The 22,462-nt window shown below is 39.6% G+C and overlaps 2 protein-coding genes across 2 annotated transcripts in view; one reads left to right on the top strand and one right to left on the bottom strand.

Annotated features, from left to right (window-relative positions):
• The window catches only part of LOC126777976 (GTP-binding protein 2-like), a 268,881-nt gene that overhangs the window by 8,442 nt on the left and 237,977 nt on the right, over positions 1 to 22,462 (bottom strand). Inside the window, 3 exon segments of the mRNA XM_050501335.1 lie at positions 1,012 to 1,127; positions 11,117 to 11,210; positions 12,170 to 12,361. Of these exon segments, the coding sequence (XP_050357292.1) occupies positions 1,012 to 1,127; positions 11,117 to 11,210; positions 12,170 to 12,361 (402 nt within the window).
• LOC126777984 (GTP-binding protein 2-like) overlaps positions 1 to 22,462 on the top strand; it is a 309,400-nt gene that overhangs the window by 67,258 nt on the left and 219,680 nt on the right. The gene's annotated exons all lie outside the window — the stretch shown is intronic.

Raw genomic sequence — 22,462 nt, 5'->3', positions numbered from 1 at the left:
TGATCCGCTAATCTTTGCTCTGTAATGTGTGTAAACTCTGGGTATAAGTTTATAAACTCTTCATACAAACGTTTTCTATAAGCGGTCTTATTAGTCTCTAATTGTGTTATTTTGAAATAAATCCTAATAATTGCTTCATTGCATTCATTTGTCCATTTCATACGTTTTCCTGTTAGTGTGTTAAGGGATGTTTTAAGATTTGTGGCAATTTGTTGTATCTGAGTTTGGATTACTTGCAATTCTGTTTTAACTTCATCGTAAATCTGATCAATGGTTTCTTGTGATAATAATTTCTTTTGTATAATAGCTCTACGTACATGTGTCTAATTTCACTGAAATTCTGCCACATGTGTATTCCACCAACCCGCCTTTAGCCCAGCACTGGGACATTCACAGGCTGTTACGGATACGAACGGTTTAGACAACTGCACGGGACTAATAATGGTACTTGTGTGTGCGTGCAAGCACAGACAGTCTCTATTCTCACACACTCTTAATCCTATTGAGAACCGAGATGGTAGTGAATAGAATGTGTAAATCGTTACCAATGATAGCGTGTTAAAACCCAGATTAGCACCACTAAATTGGAATAAGCTCCTCATCAAAGGGAGAAGAGGGAGGGATTAGCCCAGCCGTGGGACATAGACATTTACATAATCCCAGGGTGAAAATTAGAGAGTTCAGGCGCAAACAATGTCTTTACACGCTTCCAAATCTCACTTCTAGTGTACAACTTACTTTTACTTTTTTTTTCTATTTACTTATTATAAAAAAAATAACACCTCTGCTGGGCTAAGACCTCCCCTCCACTTGCGATTTGGAGCTCTAACTTGCAGCTTCAATGCGGGTTGATGGATATACATAGCAATACTTCATCCCATAAAAGCAGATCTCCTGACAATGTGCCCATTAATTAAGCACATCAAAGTGCAGTGGTGTTTGCCCGGGCTTTGCAAGTGGGTGGGGGATTGTTCTTAATTTAAATAAACTTCAAAATAATCATTAGCGCACCTGAGCATCGAAGCCGAGTATCTCGTGGCTGAGCGAGGACGTCCTACCACTTTTCACTTCGTGCAAATGCCTGAACATGTTCAGGCGAGAGCTCCCTCTACCGTTATCGAGTTCACCTGTAGAAAAGAAAAACTATTGTATTGCGCACTACAAACAGCTCACATACCATCAACCAATGACGTCATTACAATTTCAAGATCAAATTTTATACTGCCATTGTAATTACAACTAAGTTTCTTGACCATAAAATATTTATCTGAGGATAAAATAAATGATATTACAATATAATATTAACAAAGTCGGTTTTTGTCCCGACTGAGTAGGTATCATTTAATTTGTTTAAAAATGTAACAGCATTTTTACCCACAGCTGGGATAAGGCGTCTCTCCTTATTACGAGTACACACGTATAGGATCTCTACATGATAATCAAATCAAAAACTTCTGGATACGAAGCCTTATAAATAATTTTTTTTTTAGAATAGGAAGGCGGACGAGCATATGGGCCACCTGATGGTAAGTGGTCACCAACGCCCATAGACATTGGCATTGCAAGAAATGTTAACCATCGCTTACATCGCCAATGCGCCACCAACCTTGGGAACTAAGATGTTATATCCCTTGTGCCTGTAATTAAATACTCAATATTTAATTTAGTTACTAGAACTCACGACTTCAACAAGATAATAATAATATGATTTTCCAGTTTTAATTATTCATAACCTATAATTATTTATCATGTAAGTGCTGAAAGCATCGGCTAAAAAAAGTCCCGATATTCGATAAAAAATATCGACTCGTCGACAATGAAACAAATAAATACGGAGTCCATTAATAAACTAAAGTGCTTCGTTATATGTATATATGTTATTTTAATTTATTCGTTATCCTATTTATAGTTTTCTAACGACAACATGATTTAACATTCTTCATGAATTTATAATATTATTAGATTCCGAGTCAAGAGGGTAACATAGAAATATATGTGGCAACCATTCTTTATGAGGAGAACGCTAATCCAGTACCATAAAAAGATGCCGAAGTACTATTGATAACGGAAACAAAAACAAACAATGCAACGGTTTTCGGGTGTAGGAGGAAAACAAAAAATATTATAATTAAAAAAATGTATAATAAACATTAAAAAGTAAAATTTAATAACCCTATTTAGTTTTAATTAAGTCCCGAAAATCTCCCAAAACAGGGAACGCGGGTACTATGGCAACGTTATAAGCACACTTCGACAAACCATCTCCGTCTCGATCGCGGCCTCGCGGCCCCTCAGTGTACCAGTTCCAGGCGTGCCCACCTTGCGGATGTACACGTCGGCGACGGCGCGCGCGGGCGCCACGCGGCGGGCCCGCGCGCCCACGAGCGCGCGCGCCATGTCCCGCAGCGCGCGCAGCGACGCCCGCAGCGCGCCCGCCCGCAGCCCGCGCAGCGCGCCGCAGTCGCGCACGCCCACCACGTACACCGCCGCGCCGCCGCCCGAGCGCAGCCGCCACTTCAGCTGCGGAGGGGGGGGGGCACGTGTTGAGGTGTCGGGGTGACAATACGATAAGTTTATACTTACATTATAATTGATATTAAATTGTAGTAGGCGTTTATTTATGACAACAGTAGATATTTTGATGATGAAATGTTCCCAGGTAGGTAACCACTAAACAGCAACATTATAGCCTCTTTATTTGTACCAGGCCAAACAAAGGAAATGCATTGAAGGAGATATTAATATGTATACCTACCTACCCATTCTCACAACTTTGCTTTAATTTCCATTGATATATATTAATGGTGGAGGTGGATAGTTAGATACATTATTACAATATAGATCGCGGCCACCACAGTGCTGACCGCTGAACATAAATATCTCCAGATGGATAAGTACATAAAATAAGAAAACATACCTGTGGGTATCCTCGAACGTTCATCCACTTCTGATGTTGAAAGTCACTAGCAGGAACAGATATTTAATGGGTTAATCCGAACTTTCCAAATGAATTGTAGGAAAACACAATCAAATCTATTAACAGTTTTTATTTTAAAATGTCACAGACACAATTCACACGGGACACACTCTCATTCGCTGTCGCCCCCGATCGAATGACGTTTTATCCGTCAAAAAAAAAACCATTGACAGCTCGCCGCCGGTTATCGTTCAAAAAACTAAACGCTAACAGACGGTGTTGAAAGTCACTAGCAGGAACAGATATTTAATGGGTGAATCCGAACTTTCCAAATGAATTGTAGGAAAACACAATCAAATCTATTAACAGTTTTTATTTTAAAATGTCACAGACACAATTCACACGGGACACACTCTCATTCGCTGTCGCCCCCGATCGAATGACTCTTAGCAACACGACACTAACAAACTTAATCGCAATGGATTACAAAAATAACACAGTATGACACCAATCGACCGAACACACGATAGCAAAAAGAGACCTGTCTACCGTCCACCCTCCTTTAAATACACTTCCTCCCACTACTACCCTCCTATACTCCTACAAACGCTAACAGACGGCCATTCTGCATGCAATTGGAATGTCCCCATTCCAAATAATGCTCGGCCATTCGAATTAGAGTATGACCACATACGACAAATTTTAGAGTACATGTATATTTTATATATTAAGTTTTAAGATAAGATATTTAATTAAATAAATTTAGGTAGAAAACCCGAATTACATTGAATGAAAAGTAAATTATATAATAAAAAAAAATAAAAATCAAAAGTAAATATTACAGTAAATACCTAGTACACCGTACTTGAGTTTTTACACATTTATTTAAATGATAATCATAGAATATAGTTAATTTCTGAGTCTATCAAATAGTTACGTTTACACATTTATTTAAATAACAATCTTGTTAGGTGGGTTGATAATTTTTTTTTTTTGTATATTTCCGGGATGGCAAATGACTCTACTCCACCTGATGGTAAGTGGTAGTAGAGTCCAAACGCGACGACGGCCAGTACAGTCGGGAAGAATGTTCTGTACTAGCCGTCACCGCCTTGCCGGCCCGCAAGATGCCTCTTCACGCCTCGTTTGAAGGAACCCGGGTTTTAAGAGGAGGGGAACACGTGAGCTGGTAAGGAATTCCATTTCTTGGTAGTGCGACAAAGAAAGGAGTTGCCAAATTTCTTTGTGCGCGATGGAATTGATGTCACAGTTAGGCGGTGACATCGAGAACCAGCTCGCGTGGACTTAAGAAGGAAGGGGGAAGCAGGAATTAGAGAGAATAATTCCTCAGAGCACTCGCCGTGATACAGTCGATAGAAAGTGCTCAGTGCTGCTATCTCGCGACGCAATTATAAAGGTTTAAGGGTGTTTGTGACCTTTACGTCGCCAATAATGCGTACTGCACGTCGCTGCAACCGGTCCAAGGCCTCCAGTAGGTACTTAGCGGAGCCATCCCAAAGGTGCGAGCAATATTCAACGCAAGACCGTACCTGTGTTTTGTATAACAGGCACAGTTGTTGTGGCGTGAAAAAACGCCGCACCTTGTTCAGAACTCCGAGTTTCCGTGAAGCTGTTTTTATAATAGCCACGATGTAATCCCTTGGACTAAGGTCGCAGCGAACGTCCATCCCCAGCATGGCGATTTTGCTTTGTATCATCAGCGGTATGCCACAGAGGAAGGGATGAGGGTAAAATGGTGACTTTTTCGCTGTGAGAGCGCATACCTGTGTTTTCTTGGCATTAAACTCAACAAGATTATCAGAACCCCATTTGGCGATGAGCTCTAACGTCCTATCGAGTTCAATGACAAGATTCTCCCGCCTCTCTTCAGTTTCCGCCCGCCCAGCCACTGCGCGTTCGTGGTATCCACCATGCACTGTACTATCATCTGCATAGCAATGTAGCAGTCTCTACACTCAGTCTCGCAGTCTGCTAGGCAATCGAATCGGTTTTGGAGTTCGAGCTGAAAAGCTTCGGGATTTCGGATTTGAAGAAGTGATGGTCGGAGCGTAGACTTCATCAGTCGGGACCTCTGGAGTTTAACATTGATATTTAACGAGCCTCTTACGAGTCTGTGATCGCTCCCAGTTTTGACTGCATTAATCACGGAGACGTCATTAAATATTTGTCTTCTCGTCGACAAGATGAAGTCTATCTCATTCTTGGTTTTCCCATCAGGGCTCACCCAGGTCCATTTACGCTGACCTGGCTTCTTGAAAAAGGAGTTCATCATAAAGAGTCCCTCCTTCTCCATAAAGTCGGCCAACATCTGGCCCCGAGGGTTGCGGTCTCCAATTCCATGAGGTCCCACCTTTAACTCATCACCGAATCGTTTGCCCAGCTTCGCGTTAAAGTGATTGTATCATTTTAAATGTTTCTTAATGTTTGATCAAAACTTGAAATTATCAACCCACCTATCAAGATTGTTATTTAAATAAATGTGTAAACTTAACTATTTGATAGACTCAGAAATTAACTATATTCTATGATTATCATTTAAATAAATGTGTAAAAACTCAAGTACGGTGTACTAGGTATTTACTGTAATATTTACTTTTGATTTTTATTATTTTTTATTATATAATTTACTTTTCATTCAATGTAACTCGGGTATTTAAAGGAGGGTGGACGGTAGACAGGTCTCTTTTTGCTATCGTGTGTTCGGTCGATTGGTGTCATACTGTGTTATTTTTGTAATCCATTGCGATTAAGTTTGTTAGTGTCGTGTTGCTAAGAGTCATTCGATCGGGGGCGACAGCGAATGAGAGTGTGTCCCGTGTGAATTGTGTCTGTGACATTTTAAAATAAAATATAGAAGGTGGATTACCAGGGTGGCGGCGAAAATGACGATACGTTATATAAGAAAACACTTGTAATGCTCGTTACAACGGTTACAATACCAATGCCCGATATATTTAAACTGGCGGTATTTATACAAAAACATCTTGACCTAATTTAATACTAAATTTACAAACTTAAAAGATAATATTAAACATTGTTTATCTTAATTATTCTAATGATTATTTACGGACCAATATTATTTAATAATACAGGATTATGTAACATTAAATATTAAAGATTAATATATTACACCGGAAGTTGATAAGCAGCAGATAACCTAGCCAGATCAGTAAAATAAGATTCTAGTAGCTTAATCCTTACATTATACATAATAAGACAAAATTATTATAGCATTGATTAATCGACATAATTTGAGAAAATATAAATAAACAATAAGCACTATTTATTAATTGCGCCGGAAGCTGACAAGCAGAAGGCGCCATTAATAAATAGAATAATATATAATAAAATGTTCCAAGTATAAACAAATATGAATCAACTATTTATTTGATTATGAAATTACTAATTAAATTGTTAAACAGAAGTTCTATACTTATAAATAATCATCAAGATGTACCCGAACTAGCCGTATATGTAGGACCGGAAGTATTAATTGATAACATTCGGCCATCCTGTGTATGCCGTGTCCCACGGCGATCAGCGCTGCTATTGGCGCCTGGTTTGTCGCTGCTGTACGGCACCTGAAGTTGACATGTCTAAGCCGTAATTAAATCTTGTATTATCTAATTTAAGTATACAACTTTTATTTATCCTAGATAACACAACTTTTATTGGTCCTCCTTCACGCAGTTTTTATTTATCCTATATCACACAGCTTTTATTTGATCTACATCACACAGCTTCAATTTATCCTACATCACACAGCTTTTATTTGTCCTACATCACACAGCTTTTATTTGTCCTACATCACACAGCTTTTATTTGTCCTACATCACACAGCTTTTATTTGTCCTACATCACACAGCTTTTATTTGTCCTACATCACACAGCTTTTATTTGTCCTACATCACACAGCTTTTATTTGTTCTACATCACACAGCTTTTATTGTTCTACATCACACAGCTTCAATTTATCCTATATCTCTTTTTTTTTTTATTACACAGCACCCGGCTTTTATTTAATGTAATTTATACAACCTCTATCCTAAAGTAGTTCGATTTTTTTTTTATCGGATAATTGATAGAAAGAATGGATAAATATTTTGTATAACAGTTTATTTTTCTCAATACAATATTTGTTCTGCACAAGTTTTGTTCTATAAATCTCATAACTTTGTAAACTGTCATGTTTATCAGTAACAATTTCCGCGCGTGCTATTAGTCTAATCGGTTCCCATTCAATAACTTCGTTTCCGATATTAATTATTTTTAAAAAGCAATCTTTCGACCTTACAAGTCCCCCTAAAATTACATAGGACATACAGCCTAACTCAACATATACAGAACTCACAAGATATGTTTCATTACTATTAGTATCGAGATAAACTTGCACCAAAGCAGCACTTTGTTGTGGTATTATACAACTGTGTCTCAAAAACACTGGAAATTTTGTTATAAAGTCTGTATCACATAGTTTTATATCACTAAGAGTACTAGTATATAAATATAAATATAATATATATATATATATATATATATATATATATATATATATATATATATATATAAGTATCACTACTACCAATAAATTTAACAGAATTTTGTGATATAATTAAACTGATATTAGGTTGATTTATCATTGATTGTCCGATTATTAAATCTATATCAGCTATATCGTAATTGGTTAATTCTACGAATCCACTTAGAACAACATTGTCTATGTGAATATCCACGTGGGATGTTCCCAAAGAGGTCGAATGTGCACCTCCAAAACCTCTCATTGTAACAACGGACGGCTGAATTTTTAATTTTAGCTTATCAGCATATGCCATAGTGAGAATATTTAATTTGCTGCCCGTATCTATGTATGCGATGAGACCAACCATTAATTGCTACTACCTTTTTATACAAATCTATGTATATGTTGTATGTTGTAAATAAAACATCACTTACTTTTTGGTGTGAAGAGCTGGCCGCATGCCAGCAGCTGGCAGACGTGTGACCCGGGCGATGGCACACCTCGCAGCGTGGCACCTTGCAGTCCTTTGCTTCATGACCTTCTCTTCGACAGGCGTAACATTTCTTCGGTTGAAAGTCACTCCCTCTTGCAATTGTAGCAACGGCGTCCGCTCTTCGCCACGTGGTAGTCGGTCGCGGATGGCTGGCTTCAATTTGTCTGTAGTTTTCCAATGACGACAAATACCCGTAGTATAGTTGCTGTGGTGTACTGCATTGGAAAGCTTTCGCGTTGGCTCTTATTTCCATGGGTAGACCGCGAATTATGCACGAAATTGCAGACTCGCAAATGATATTGCATTTTTTTTAATAAGGAAACCTTCTCGTGGAAATATTTTGTCATAGTTTCCGTATTCGTTTTCTTTCTAGCAAGCATAGATTCAAGTAGATCCACAAAGTCAGTAGAACGTGGGAACGCGGTCCCTAAAGCGTCCTTCCACTCCATCCATGTGAGGTCATAGTCATCCAGATCGTCATACCAGTCTCTAGCCGACCCTCGAAGACGTATCTGCATGATGAAATGTCGATCTTTGTTGTCCCATCCGTACACGTCGCCCAATTGGTCGATCTTATGCAACCATCCCTTGACGTTGCTAGATTTTTCATCCGGTCGGAACGTTGGAATAACCTCCGCATCGGTTTGGGTGACACGCCGCTTCTTATATCGTCTGTGTTTCTCCAAGATCTCTTCGTCATCGGATGAAGAAAAAAAAAACTTGATGATTCGTCGCTGTCGAGTGCAGCGTTCTCGCAGCGTCTCCTTATCTTCGTACCAAGTCCGTCGATATATGGGCCAGACATTATCCCACTTCTGAAGTATAGAAGGTGGATTACCAGGGTGGCGGCGAAAATGACGATACGTTATATAAGAAAACACTTGTAATGCTCGTTACAACGGTTACAATAAATGCCCGATATATTTAAACTGGCGGTATTTATACAAAAACATCTTGACCTAATTTAATACTAAATTTACAAACTTAAAAGATAATATTAAACATTGTTTATCTTAATTATTCTAATGATTATTTACGGACCAATATTATTTAATAATACAGGATTATGTAACATTAAATATTAAAGATTAATATATTACACCGGAAGTTGATAAGCAGCAGATAACCTAGCCAGATCAGTAAAATAAGATTCTAGTAGCTTAATCCTTACATTATACATAATAAGACAAAATTATTATAGCATTGATTAATCGACATAATTTGAGAAAATATAAATAAACAATAAGCACTATTTATTAATTGCGCCGGAAGCTGACAAGCAGAAGGCGCCATTAATAAATAGAATAATATATAATAAAATGTTCCAAGTATAAACAAATATGAATCAACTATTTATTTGATTATGAAATTACTAATTAAATTGTTAAACAGAAGTTCTATACTTATAAATAATCATCAAGATGTACCCGAACTAGCCGTATATGTAGGACCGGAAGTATTAATTGATAACAAAAAACTGTTAATAGATTTGATTGTGTTTTCCTACAATTCATTTGGAAAGTTCGGATTCACCCATTAAATATCTGTTCCTGCTAGTGACTTTCAACATCAGAAGTGGGATCTGAATTCCATTGGCGCTCAATGTTCGCGATTCAGCAGAGAAATAGAGCAACCAGATGCTGATCCACGTGCTTGGTGTGCTACGATTGATATTTGCGTTAATGAACGTCCACTGGAAGGTGTATCGCTCATCATAGCTCTCAGTAAGGCACTGAAGGGCAGTGTCTTGTCGTGGCTGTCACAAATCTCCCATGCGGCATATGTAAGCCGTGTGATGACGTCACTGTTGACTAGATGGATGCTTTGGATTATTAATTAACAATAATCTTCTGCAATAATAGCTAAGAAACTTGCCTAATAACAATCGCTTACCATGGCTCTCGTTCCAGAAATCGATTAACGTCATTGAAAGAATAAACCGTTCACCTCCACGAGGGACGCTACCGCGACCGCGAGTAGTGCTTGTGACTATGGTGGAGCATCGGGATTCTGCGGCATTGTCTTCGCCAAGGCTGTGAGCTCTGCCACGAACCGCGATGCTGGTGCTGCCGATCGTATCATTGATGCGATACGATCTATCAATACTTCGGTGAGATCCAACCAATATTTTTATATTTCTAATTTCGACATTGATATTTGGTGCGAGGAGGCAGATCGTGCTAAAGTTTAAAGTAAATGGAGTGATAACGAGAGTTGGTCTCACATTGGCAATTGTGTTCTGAAGCGTGTTCGGCGCTTTTCGATTAAGAGTATAAGGAAAAGACTGTACTGGCCCTACTAGTCTGTCTTTATTGTTAACGGTATGTCAAGTCACTTTTAGTAAATAATTTTAATTAGCAACTGCTAACGAATGCGTTGATATTGTGTCCAGAGTCACTCAAGACTGATAGATGTGTGGGTTTTTCTATTAATCTAAAGAAGTGCCTTTTTAGCAATTAATATAGAACTCTTAGGTTGCACTATCAGTTAAGGTCAGGTACAGCCGAGCGAACACGTTAGTTACGTGTCGACCACTTCGAAGCTGTGCGTGAGGTGCAAAGGCAACGGGCATTAAAGTATCTAGCACACTCTACTGGCAAGCTTAATTCAGGCATGCGTGGGCCCTATCATGTGGTCAAGGCGCTTCCCGATGGTCGTTACGTGCTGCGCTGCTGGCTGACTCGTATGACAAGTCGACTCAAGCGGCTGCGGAATATATTTGTCGCAATCGTATCATCTCTGGAACGCTAGCGCCATCTGTCGGGAATAATATTTATCTGAGGATAAAATAAATGATATATATAATATTAACAAAGTCGGTTTTTGTCCCGACCTACTCAAGGTATCATTTAATTTGTTTAAAAATGTAACAGCATTTTTACCCATAGCTGGGATAAGGCGTCATCTCCTTATTACGAGTACACACGTATAGGATCTCTACATGATAATCGAATCAAAAACTTCTGGATACGAAGCCTTATAAATATATTTTTTTATAGAATAGGAAACATTGGCATTGCAAGAAATGTTAACCATCGCTTACATCGCCAATGCGCCACCAACCTTGGGAACTAAGATGTTATGTCCCTTGTGCCTGTAATTAAATACTCAATATTTAATTTAGTTACTAGAACTCACGACTTCAACAAGATAATAACGAACGTACCTTGAGTGAGAACGCCTATGAGCGTCGACTTGCCCGCCTCGTTCGCCCCCATCACCGCGACCCGCAGCTCGACGTTCTGCTGCGTGTCCGCCAGCTGCGAACCGAGTACGTACTGTAGCGTAGACAGGTTTAGACAGAGATAGAATTATCAAATCTTTTGACCCTTATCGTGTAACCAGTTTTGGTGTTTGTTGAAACTTGACAGTTGGTGCGTTCATTGTGTTTTATGTTCAATTTTCTCTTATATTTATGTTAGAAAACGATTCTAATCCAGTGTAAAGGCCGAGAAACAATCCTTATATCATATCGATGGTTATACAATGGTGCAGTGTCGTATTATTTAATGTTAAAGCGACAGATAATATAGTTTCTCAGTGATGTTTATTTATGCCATAGCATGACGGAACCTTATATCGCATTAAAATCCTAAAGATAATATGATTTTCCAGATTTTATTATTCATAACCTATAATTAATTATTATGTGAGTGCTGCCAGCATCGGCTAAAAAAAGTCCCGATATTCGATAAAAAATATCGACTCGTCGACAATGAAACAAATAAATACGGCGTCCATTAATAAACTAAAGTGCTTCGTTATATGTATATATGTTATTTTAATTTATTCGTTATCCTATTTATAGTTTTCTAACGACAACATGATTTAACATTCTTCATGAATTTATAATATTATTAGATTCCGAGTCAAGAGGGTAACATAGAAATATATGTGGCAACCATTCTTTATGAGGAGAACGCTAATCCAGTACCATATAAAGATGCCGAAGTACTATTGATAACGGAAACAAAAACAAACAATGCAACGGTTTTCGGGTGTAGGAGGAAAACAAAAAATATTATAATTAAAAAAAATGTATAATAAACATTAAAAAGTAAAATTTAATAACCCTATTTAGTTTTAATTAAGTCCCGAAAATCTCCCAAAACAGGGAACGCGGGTACTATGGCAACGTTATAAGCACACATCGACAAACCATCTCCGTCTCGATCGCGGCCTCGCGGCCCCTCGGTGTACCAGTTCCAGGCGTGCCCACCTTGCGGATGTACACCTCGGCGAAGGCGCGCGCGGGCACCACGCGGCGGGCCCGCGCGCCCACGAGCGCGGCGCCGAGCGCGCGCGCCATGTCCCGCAGCGCGCCCGCCCGCAGCCCGCGCAGCGCGCCGCAGTCACGCACGCCCACCACGTACACCACCGCGCCGCCGCCCGAGCGCAGCCGCCACTTCAGCTGCGGGGGGGGGGGGGGCACGTGTTGAGGTGTCGGGGTGACAATACGATATATTTTTATTGGTGGTACATTAACAATGTAATCCTAATTCTAAATCTTTGAAACTAATAATAATAATATCCTGGGACATTTTTCACACACGGCCATCTGATCTCAAATTAAGCTTGTACAAAACTCGTGCTATGGAAACCTGACAACTGATATACTACGTATACCACTTTTCTTTTGTAAATACATACTTATACAGAAAATTACACCCAGACTCAGGACAAACAGACATGTTCATGCACACAAATGTCTGTCCTGGGTGGGAATCGAACCCACAACCTTCGGCGTGAAAAGGCAAGTATCTACCAACCACGCCAAACGTCTCGTCAAAATTAACTCTTTTAAACTAATCGTTCGGTGAGACCGACTCACTGTTTATGATCTTCTGGTACATTAACACTGTAATCCTAACTGAAACTAATTGACTCTTTTAATCTAATCGTTCGGTGAGACAGACTCACTGTTTATGATCTCCTGGTACATTAACACTGTAATCCTAACTGGAACTAATTGACTCTTTTAATCTAATCGTTCGGTGAGACCGACTCACTGTTTATGATCTCCTGGTACATTAACACTGTAATCCTAACTGAAACTAATTGACTCTTATAATCTAATCGTTCGGTGAGACCGACACACTGTTTATGATCTCCTGGTACATTAACACTGTAATCCTAACTGAAACTAATTGACTCTTTTAATCTAATCGTTCGGTGAGACCGACTCACTGTTTATGATCTCCTGGTACATTAACACTGTAATCCTAACTGAAACTAATTGACTCTTTTAATCTAATCGTTCGGTGAGACCGACTCACTGTTTATGATCTCCTGGTACATTAACATTGTAATCCTAACTAAAACTAATTTACTCTTTTAATCTAATCGTTCGGTGAAACCGTCTCACTGTTTATGTTCTCCTGGTACATTAACAACGTAATCCTAATTCTAAATGTTTGAAACTAATAATAATATCCTGGGACATTTTTCACACACGGCCATCTGATCCCAAATTAAACTTGTACAAAACTCGTGCTATGGAAACCAGACAACTGATATACTACATATACTACTTTTCTTTTGTAAATACATACTTATACAGAAAATTACACCCAGACTCAGGACAAACAGACATGTTCATGCACACAAATGTCTGTCCTGGGTGGGAATCGAATCCACAACCTTCGGCGTGAAAAGGCAAGTATCTACCAACCGCGCCAAACGTCTCGTCAAAATTAACTCTTTTAATCTAATCGTTCGGTTAGACCGACTCACTGTTTATGATCTCCTGGTACATTAACACTGTAATCCTAACTGGAACTAATTGACTCTTTTAATCTAATCGTTCGGGGAGACCGACTCACTGTTTATGATCTCCTGGTACATTAACACTGTAATCCTAACTGAAACTAATTGACTCTTTTAGTCTAATTATATAAATATATATATATATATCAATCAATCAATCAATCAACAGTCAATCGTTGTCCACTGCTGAACATAGGCCTCTCCCAAGGTGCGCCAAAGCTCCCTGTCCTCCGCCTTCCGCATCCAGTTGGTGCCCGCCACCTTCTTAAGGTCGTCGGTCCACCTGGCTGGAGGGCGCCCTACGCTGCGCTTGCCGATTCGCGGTCTCCACTCTAGGACTCGTCTGCTCCAACGGCCATCGGTCCTACGACATACGTGACCAGCCCACTGCCACTTCAGCCTGCTAATTTTGCAAGCTATGTCGGTGACTCCGGTTCTTTTCCAGATAATCTCATTTCTGATCTTATCCTTCAAAGATACTCCGAGCATAGCTCGCCATAATCTACATACGCAGTAATCGACATAGGACATCGAGATCGAGGAGACTGTCATCATCGTCAGATACATCGCGACCGTCATCTAGCTTGAGTTCCGAATCGCGCTCGTCGCTGACAGAGCACGAACATGCGGGCGCACTGCCGCCGAAGGCGCTATGCATCGAAGGTAAATATATATATATATATATATATATATATATATATATATATATATATATTATAATATATTCAAGTTTTGTCCTAGACATTAGCATAACGTTACTTGAAGTAGACACTAGATGTCGCCAGTGTGCACTGTTTTGAGATTATTTTTTTTATCATTGTAGGCACAACCTGGTGCTGGTGCCGCTTTCTACTATCTACATTACACGTTGAGTGCTCCGCCAGTCGGTACGCGTCAGATTGTGTTTTGCGTTTTAATAGTTCCGTTAGAAGTTTTAGTTAGCAGGGGCAAGTGTACATGCCACGGTAGCATGCGAAAGCGATCCCGTGGCGCTCCTCGTTAAGACGGAAAGGGTACCGCTGGTTTTTTAGTGGATATCCCGATGTTCGGGGCACACTCGGTGCCTTGGACACCAGCGAGTCCCACATACCCCCCCACTGTTCCCGTGGGGGAAACGTTTAATGCGTTATTCCAGCGTTAAAAAAAAGGGGCAAGTGTACACGTGTTGTTTCGAAAGACTATGAGTACACAGCTAACAAAATTAGAAAGTAGTTTTTTATTTATAGAATAGGAAGGTGGACGAGCATATGGGCCACCTGATGGTAAATGGTCACCAACGCCCATAGACATTGGCATTGTAAGAAATGTTAACCATCGCTTACATCACCAATGCGCCACAAACCTTGGGAATTAAGATGTTATGTCCCTTGTGCCTGTAATTACAAAGGCTCACTCACCCTTAGATCCGGAACACAACAATACCAAGTACTGCTGTTTTGCGGTAGAATATCCGATGAGTAGGTGGTACGCGGAGCTTGCACAAAGCTCTACCACCAGTAGAAGTTTTGTTCCGACTAAGTTGGAACAAAAGTTGATGCGCACACAACGCAGTAATCGACATAGGACATCGAGATCGAGGAGACTGTCATCATCGTCAGATACATCGCGACCGTCATCTAGCTTGACAGCGCTCGTCGCTGACAGAGCACGAACATGCGGGCGCACTGCCGCCGAAGGCGCTATGCATCGAAGGTAAATATATATATCAGTTTCTTTAAATCAATAGTGTGGTTAACCGATGGGGTTAGCACCTTATTGATAGAAGAACATATTCTTAAGTTATAATAGTACTGCGGGTAGTCTGTGGGACTGTCACTTTACTTTAATAAACGTAGCCATACACTAAAGTGATGATGCGGGCGTTCTCTAGGAATGTCACTTCATTACGCATTTTGACTACCTGAACAGCAATAAATAAATAATGCGGTCAGCTACTAGGGTTGTCTCTTTATTTAGTCTCTCATATTTCAAAATCTCTTATTTCAAACATTGATAGACGCTATTAAGCTTATGTGTGATAGACAGTACACTGATTCAACAATAAGAAGAAGCTTCATTCTTAATACCTTGAAAAAGGAGCCTAAGAATTAATTGCAAGCGACAAAAATCGACAAATTGTTTTTAGCGAAAACCTAGCTGAAACTCTAAAAGCAACTAAGGCTACCTCAAGATCCGGAGCAGCCATGAAACTATCTCCTTCTAAGCAACATACTGTAAAAACTAAACAGTATAAACATTTAAACTAGCGTGTTCCTCCCCAGAACCACAGGCTGAGAGGCATTCAGAGGACGAAGGAGCCTGCCAACAAGGATCGCCCCGACAAATCAACGAAGCAGTCGTCGCGTCCAGCACAGCATCGCAACCGCCATTAGATACGGTAAAAAATGCGGGTAGGCTTTCTTACTTTCGCAGACATTGGTGACTTGACGTGATTGATGACACGTGTGATAGAACTATTCTGTCATGGGTAGAAGAGTATCAAATACCCTTTTCTCGTCTAGTAAAACAGACAAACCTTCCCGTTACAAGAATATTTAGGATGTGGACGTTGTAGCGGTAAAATAAAACTTCTTATTGTAGAACAGTAAAAACGGTGAATATGGTGGAATGCTTTATTAAAAAATGGTACGAGTATATATACAAAAAGTGAAGTAAAAATTAACCAATGAGAATACAAGAAAAATATAAATTGTAAAAATGAAAAATTAATATCAAATGTGCGCGTCTACATTACTTACTCCCGCAATTAATTCCCCACTATCGACGATGCGCGGCTGATTCTACAAATACTCGTTTTACCGCGGCGTCGCGTTCAGTCAGTTCGAGCGGCGCGTGGAGTGAAGACGTGTTTCGAGAAGTCAGCTTTATAGGAAGATAATAAATATAAAAACAGCTCTTTTAAGAGCTTGACATTACATCATACTACGTCATTGCATGCTGCTTCTTGTTTTAAATAAGCAATTCTTTTCAGAGCTATTCGTTGTTTTAAAAGATGACGTCATATTATGAGGCATGTGTGGCGTGTGTATTCTTGTTGCTATGCGTACTGCTACAGGAGTCCCCCTCAAGTGAAATGTACCGGCAGCTTAACGATGCGTCCTGATTGCGTCTGTGTAGGATTGCGATACGGCTGTGACGTCATGTTGTTTGGTGAATGAGTTTTATTCATTGTAGTCCAGTCAAAATAGACAAAAATAAGTCATAACTTAGTCAAAGTCCGCATAGAGCTGAAAATTGGCAGAGACGTTAAATATATATATATCAGTTTCTTTAAATCAATAGTGTGGTTAACCGATGGGGTTAGCACCTTATTGATAGAAGAACATATTCTTAAGTTATAATAGTACTGCGGGTAGTCTGTGGGACTGTCACTTAACTTTAATAAACGTAGCCATACACTAAAGTGATGATGCGGGCGTTCTCTAGGAATGTCACTTCATTACGCATTTTGACTACCTGAACAGCAATAAATAAATAATGCGGTCAGCCACTAGGGTTGTCTCTTTATTTAATATAAAAGTATTAATTTGGGAATGCGGTCAGTCTTTGGGACTATTACTATATATACTACCTATATTTTAAGTAGGATTTCATTACTCCAGGTGCGTCAATACTATCAACAAGCGCCACTGCCGCCGCCTTCATTGTCAACAGCGCCACGGCCTCCGCCTCATTATCTTCCCCTGCTGAGCTACCTTCAGGTACCTTTGACTTTCCCCTAGGTTCATCAGAACCCATGACCAATGCAAAAAAAAACAATCTTCAACCGCCCCCTACTGAACAGACAGGGCTCTTGATGATGAACTCCGATTAATTTTTTTGTGAAGGAATTCAGCCAGATCTTGCTATACGCCTACAACATATAGCTACGACAGGTTTACCAAAAGATATCCGTAAGGAGCTCGTAGACAAACATTTACATCTAGTAAACTGTATCTTAATTGAAGCACCCACCCTCAACCCGGAGGTGGTAGCTGCCATTCCAGAAGCTGTTCATAAAAGAGGTAAAGGCATTGAGTTCTGACGAAAACAGCGAACTTCCGCAGTGTCATACATAGCCGAAGCTCTTATATCCCTTATGACATCAGAAACAAAAAATACTGACGTTATTCAAACATTGATAGACGCTATTAAGCTTATGTGTGATAGACAGTACACTGATTCAACAATAAGAAGAAGCTTCATTCTTAATACCTTGAAAAAGGAGCCTAAGAATTAATTGCAAGCGACAAAAATCGACAAATTGTTTTTAGCGAAAACCTAGCTGAAACTCTAAAAGCAACTAAGGCTACCTCAAGATCCGGAGCAGCCATGAAACTATCTCCTTCTAAGCAACATACTGTAAAAACTAAACAGTATAAACATTTAAACTAGCGTGTTCCTCCCCAGAACCACAGGCTGAGAGGCATTCAGAGGACGAAGGAGCCTGCCAACAAGGATCGCCCCGACAAATCAACGAAGCAGTCGTCGCGTCCAGCACAGCATCGCAACCGCCATTAGATACGGTAAAAAATGCGGGTAGGCTTTCTTACTTTCGCAGACATTGGTGACTTGACGTGATTGATGACACGTGTGATAGAACTATTCTGTCATGGGTAGAAGAGTATCAAATACCCTTTTCTCGTCTAGTAAAACAGACAAACCTTCCCGTTACAAGAATATTTAGGATGTGGACGTTGTAGCGGTAAAATAAAACTTCTTATTGTAGAACAGTAAAAACGGTGAATATGGTGGAATGCTTTATTAAAAAATGGTACGAGTATATATACAAAAAGTGAAGTAAAAATTAACCAATGAGAATACAAGAAAAATATAAATTGTAAAAATGAAAAATTAATATCAAATGTGCGCGTCTACATTACTTACTCCCGCAATTAATTCCCCACTATCGACGATGCGCGGCTGATTCTACAAATACTCGTTTTACCGCGGCGTCGCGTTCAGTCAGTTCGAGCGGCGCGTGGAGTGAAGACGTGTTTCGAGAAGTCAGCTTTATAGGAAGATAATAAATATAAAAACAGCTCTTTTAAGAGCTTGACATTACATCATACTACGTCATTGCATGCTGCTTCTTGTTTTAAATAAGCAATTCTTTTCAGAGCTATTCGTTGTTTTAAAAGATGACGTCATATTATGAGGCATGTGTGGCGTGTGTATTCTTGTTGCTATGCGTACTGCTACAGGAGTCCCCCTCAAGTGAAATGTACCGGCAGCTTAACGATGCGTCCTGATTGCGTCTGTGTAGGATTGCGATACGGCTGTGACGTCATGTTGTTTGGTGAATGAGTTTTATTCATTGTAGTCCAGTCAAAATAGACAAAAATAAGTCATAACTTAGTCAAAGTCCGCATAGAGCGGAAAATTGGCAGAGACGTTAAATACATCATTATAAATAAAATGTCAGAAATCCTCGTGGATATTACATCTGCAAAAAAATTTATTCAAGGTCAAACGTAAAAAATTAAGGTTTTTTCGATTTTTCTTGAAAACGGTTAGTTTTATCGTGAAAATAAGTAAGACAAAAGTTGTACATCATACAATTCTCTACAAAAATAGTTCAGTCACTTTTTTTCTTACGACTCACCATTCGGTGAGATATCGGGGTTTTAATTGTTAGAAAATTCATATTTTACATAATATGCACTAAAATGCAGCCTGTACACGTCATATGACGTTCAATATAAATGAAAATTAGAAACTATTGGTTTTTGGTACACACACAATAAAACTTGTATAAATTGAATGAGTATTTTAAAATAAGACTGTACTGACAGTCCCTAATTCCCGTCGTCAGTAACCTTGAGTAACATGTAATGACTACGTCATTGTTCGAGTGTCGCATACCTGCCTATTTTTGAAGGAAGAAAATGAAATAACTCAGTATATACTGTTAGTTTGAAAATTCCTTTGCAGTGATCAGACGTGCTTATTGGTAATATTTTCAATTTTAATTTGTGCTGTTAAATAATTTTAACAAAATGTCAGAAGTTTGTTTCATTTGTGATAAGCCTTTGAGAGAAAGTAAAGTTGTTGTCGTCGATCGTGGAATGAAGACTTTGATTGATGCAAGTGTTGAAAGAAATGATAAGTTTTTTGAATACTTGAAACACGAGCAATCTGTGAAAGTCCACGTGCAGTGTCGTAAAATGTACACTCGAAAGAGTAGTATTATTGCAGCTAAAAGACAGTGCGAGACCGAACAACGTAGTACATCCATGATAAGTCCACCTCATACTAGAGCACGAGTACGTGAACCGATTTTAACTTTAGAAGATATTGTTTATTTTGCGGCGATGAAGCAAGTAAAGAAGCTGAAAAGAAGAAAGCGCAGAATGTTCGTCGTAAAATATATACACTTGATTTTAAATATTCCATTTTAACGGTAGCTCGGACTCGTTCTGATGATGTAGCAAAAGCTGTTATTGCCCGCATTGGGTATGAATTTGACTTAGTTGCTGCTGAAGCTAAGTACTATAATAGCTGTTTTAATATCTTTCTGAGGCCTACTACGGGATATAAAGTCGGTCGTCCTGAAGATTATTCAGTGAACTTGGCGATGGAGGAAATATTTCAATACATTGAAAATAATGATGATTGTCAATTTTCATTGCAAGAATTAAGACATTGGCAAAAATCCAACTATAGATAATAAAACAATGAAAAGAAGATTAAAGTATGGTGATAAAATTATTATAACTGAGAAAAAAGGGAGCTTAACTATTATCTGTTTTATTAACAATCAGTTCGATATTCTTAATAAAGCTTGGTATGAAAATAAAAAACAAAATAAAAACGAAGAACGATTCAGAATACTGAAAGCTGCCGCAGCAATTATTCGAGAGGATATTCAATCTGTAATGATTGATAATGATAATCCCCCGCCGAGTCAAATGTTTGAAAATATTGACAGCGATATTCTGAAGTCCTTGACTTATTTTTTGGAGCAAGTAATTTTAAAAAAAATCGATAATTTAAATTAGATCATTTGAAATTAATATGTACAACTATTAGCAACTGTATAATGACTGCTGTTCGGCCTAGGTTTTTCAAATCAAGATTGTAATTGGGTTTATCAGGGTTTTTTTTCATCGAAGATTTGGATCTAAGCGTCTTATACAGACTTTTTTTCGTCTTTCGGATTATGTGCATTTTTTTTTTTTTTTTTTTATATTCGCCGGGAGGGCAAATGACTCTACTCCACCTGTTGGTAAGTGGTAGTAGAGTCCAAACGCGACGACGGCCAGTACAGACGGGAAAAACGTTCTGCACTAGCCGCCTTCGCCTTGCCAGCCCGCAAGATGCCTCTTCACGCCTCGTTTGAAGGAACCCGGGTTGTAAGAGGAGGGGAACACGTGAGCTGGTAAGGAATTCCATTTTTTGGAAGTGCGACAAAGAAAGGAGTTGCCAAATTTCTTTGTTCGCGATGGAATTGATGTCACAGTTAGGCGGTGACATCGAGAACCAGCTCGCGTGGACTTAAGAAGGAAGGGGGAAGCAGGAATTAGAGAGAATAATTCCTCAGAGCACTCGCCGTGATACAGTCGATAGAAAGCGCTCAGTGCTGCTATCTCACGACGCAATTGTAAAGGTTCAAGGGTGTTCGTGACCTTTACGTCGCCAATAATGCGTGCGGCACGTCGCTGCAACCGGTCCAAGGCCTCAAGTAGGTACTTAGCGGAGCCATCCCAAAGGTGCGAGCAATATTCCACGCAAGACCGTACCTGTGTTTTGTACAGCAGGCACAGTTGTTGTGGCGTGAAAAAGCGCCGCACCTTGTTCAGAACTCCGAGTTTCCGTGAAGCTGTTTTTATAACAGCCTCGATGTAATCCCTTGGACTAAGGTCGCAGCGAACGTCAATCCCCAGCATGGCGATTTTGCTTTGCATCACCAGTGGAGTACCACAGAGGGAGGGAAGAGGGGAAAATGTTGACTTTTTCGCCGTGAGAGCGCATACCTGTGTTTTCTTGGCATTAAACTCAACAAGATTATCAGAGCCCCATTTGGCGATGAGCTCTAACGTCCTATCGAGTTCAATGACAAGATTCTCCCGCCTCTCCTCAGTTTCCGCCCGCCCAGCCACTGCGCGTCCGTGGTATCCACCATGCACTGTACTATCGTCTGCATAGCAATGTCTGTTCCCAAGAGAGAGCATATCATTGATATGCAAAAGAAAGAGTGTGGGAGATAGCACAGATCCCTGGGGGATCCCAGCATTCACTACATAGAATTGTGAAGCGCAACCATCAACTAAAACACGAAGGTTACGCTTGTGTAGGAAGCTGGCAATCCAGGTGCATAGCTGAGCAGGCAGACCATATGCCGGCAGCTTGGAGAGAAGACTTCATATGACGATACTATAAGGCAGCAGCAGTTCTGCATCGTCCACCGCATATTTTGCCACCAGAAACTGGCACATTTATTCAGTATGTTGCAGATAATGCTGATATAAATGTACATACTTTGGACGGTCATAATACGCTTCACATCATGGGGATCATTAAAATTATTTCTTCAAAAAGTTCAGTTACAGCAGAAGAGCCTATAATAAGAACAAACATACTTCCTTTAGCGCAACATTTTGCAGAAAAAGCTCATGTGCCAATACAAGTCTTTCAAACAGATGGTGTAGTAGGATATAGCAAAATAGCTGTGCAGGATTTTAATTATGAAAGTAATACAACATCTTTACTTTAAAAGTAGATATGTTATGGTTATATAGGAAATGGAAAAATTTATTATTGCCCG

This window comes from Nymphalis io, chromosome 24, assembly GCF_905147045.1.
Source record: "Nymphalis io chromosome 24, ilAglIoxx1.1, whole genome shotgun sequence".
In the NCBI taxonomy this organism is placed as follows: Eukaryota; Metazoa; Arthropoda; class Insecta; order Lepidoptera; family Nymphalidae; genus Nymphalis; species Nymphalis io.
The sequence above is the reverse complement of the archived record's forward strand: the minus strand, read 5'-3'. Positions and strand labels throughout refer to the sequence as shown.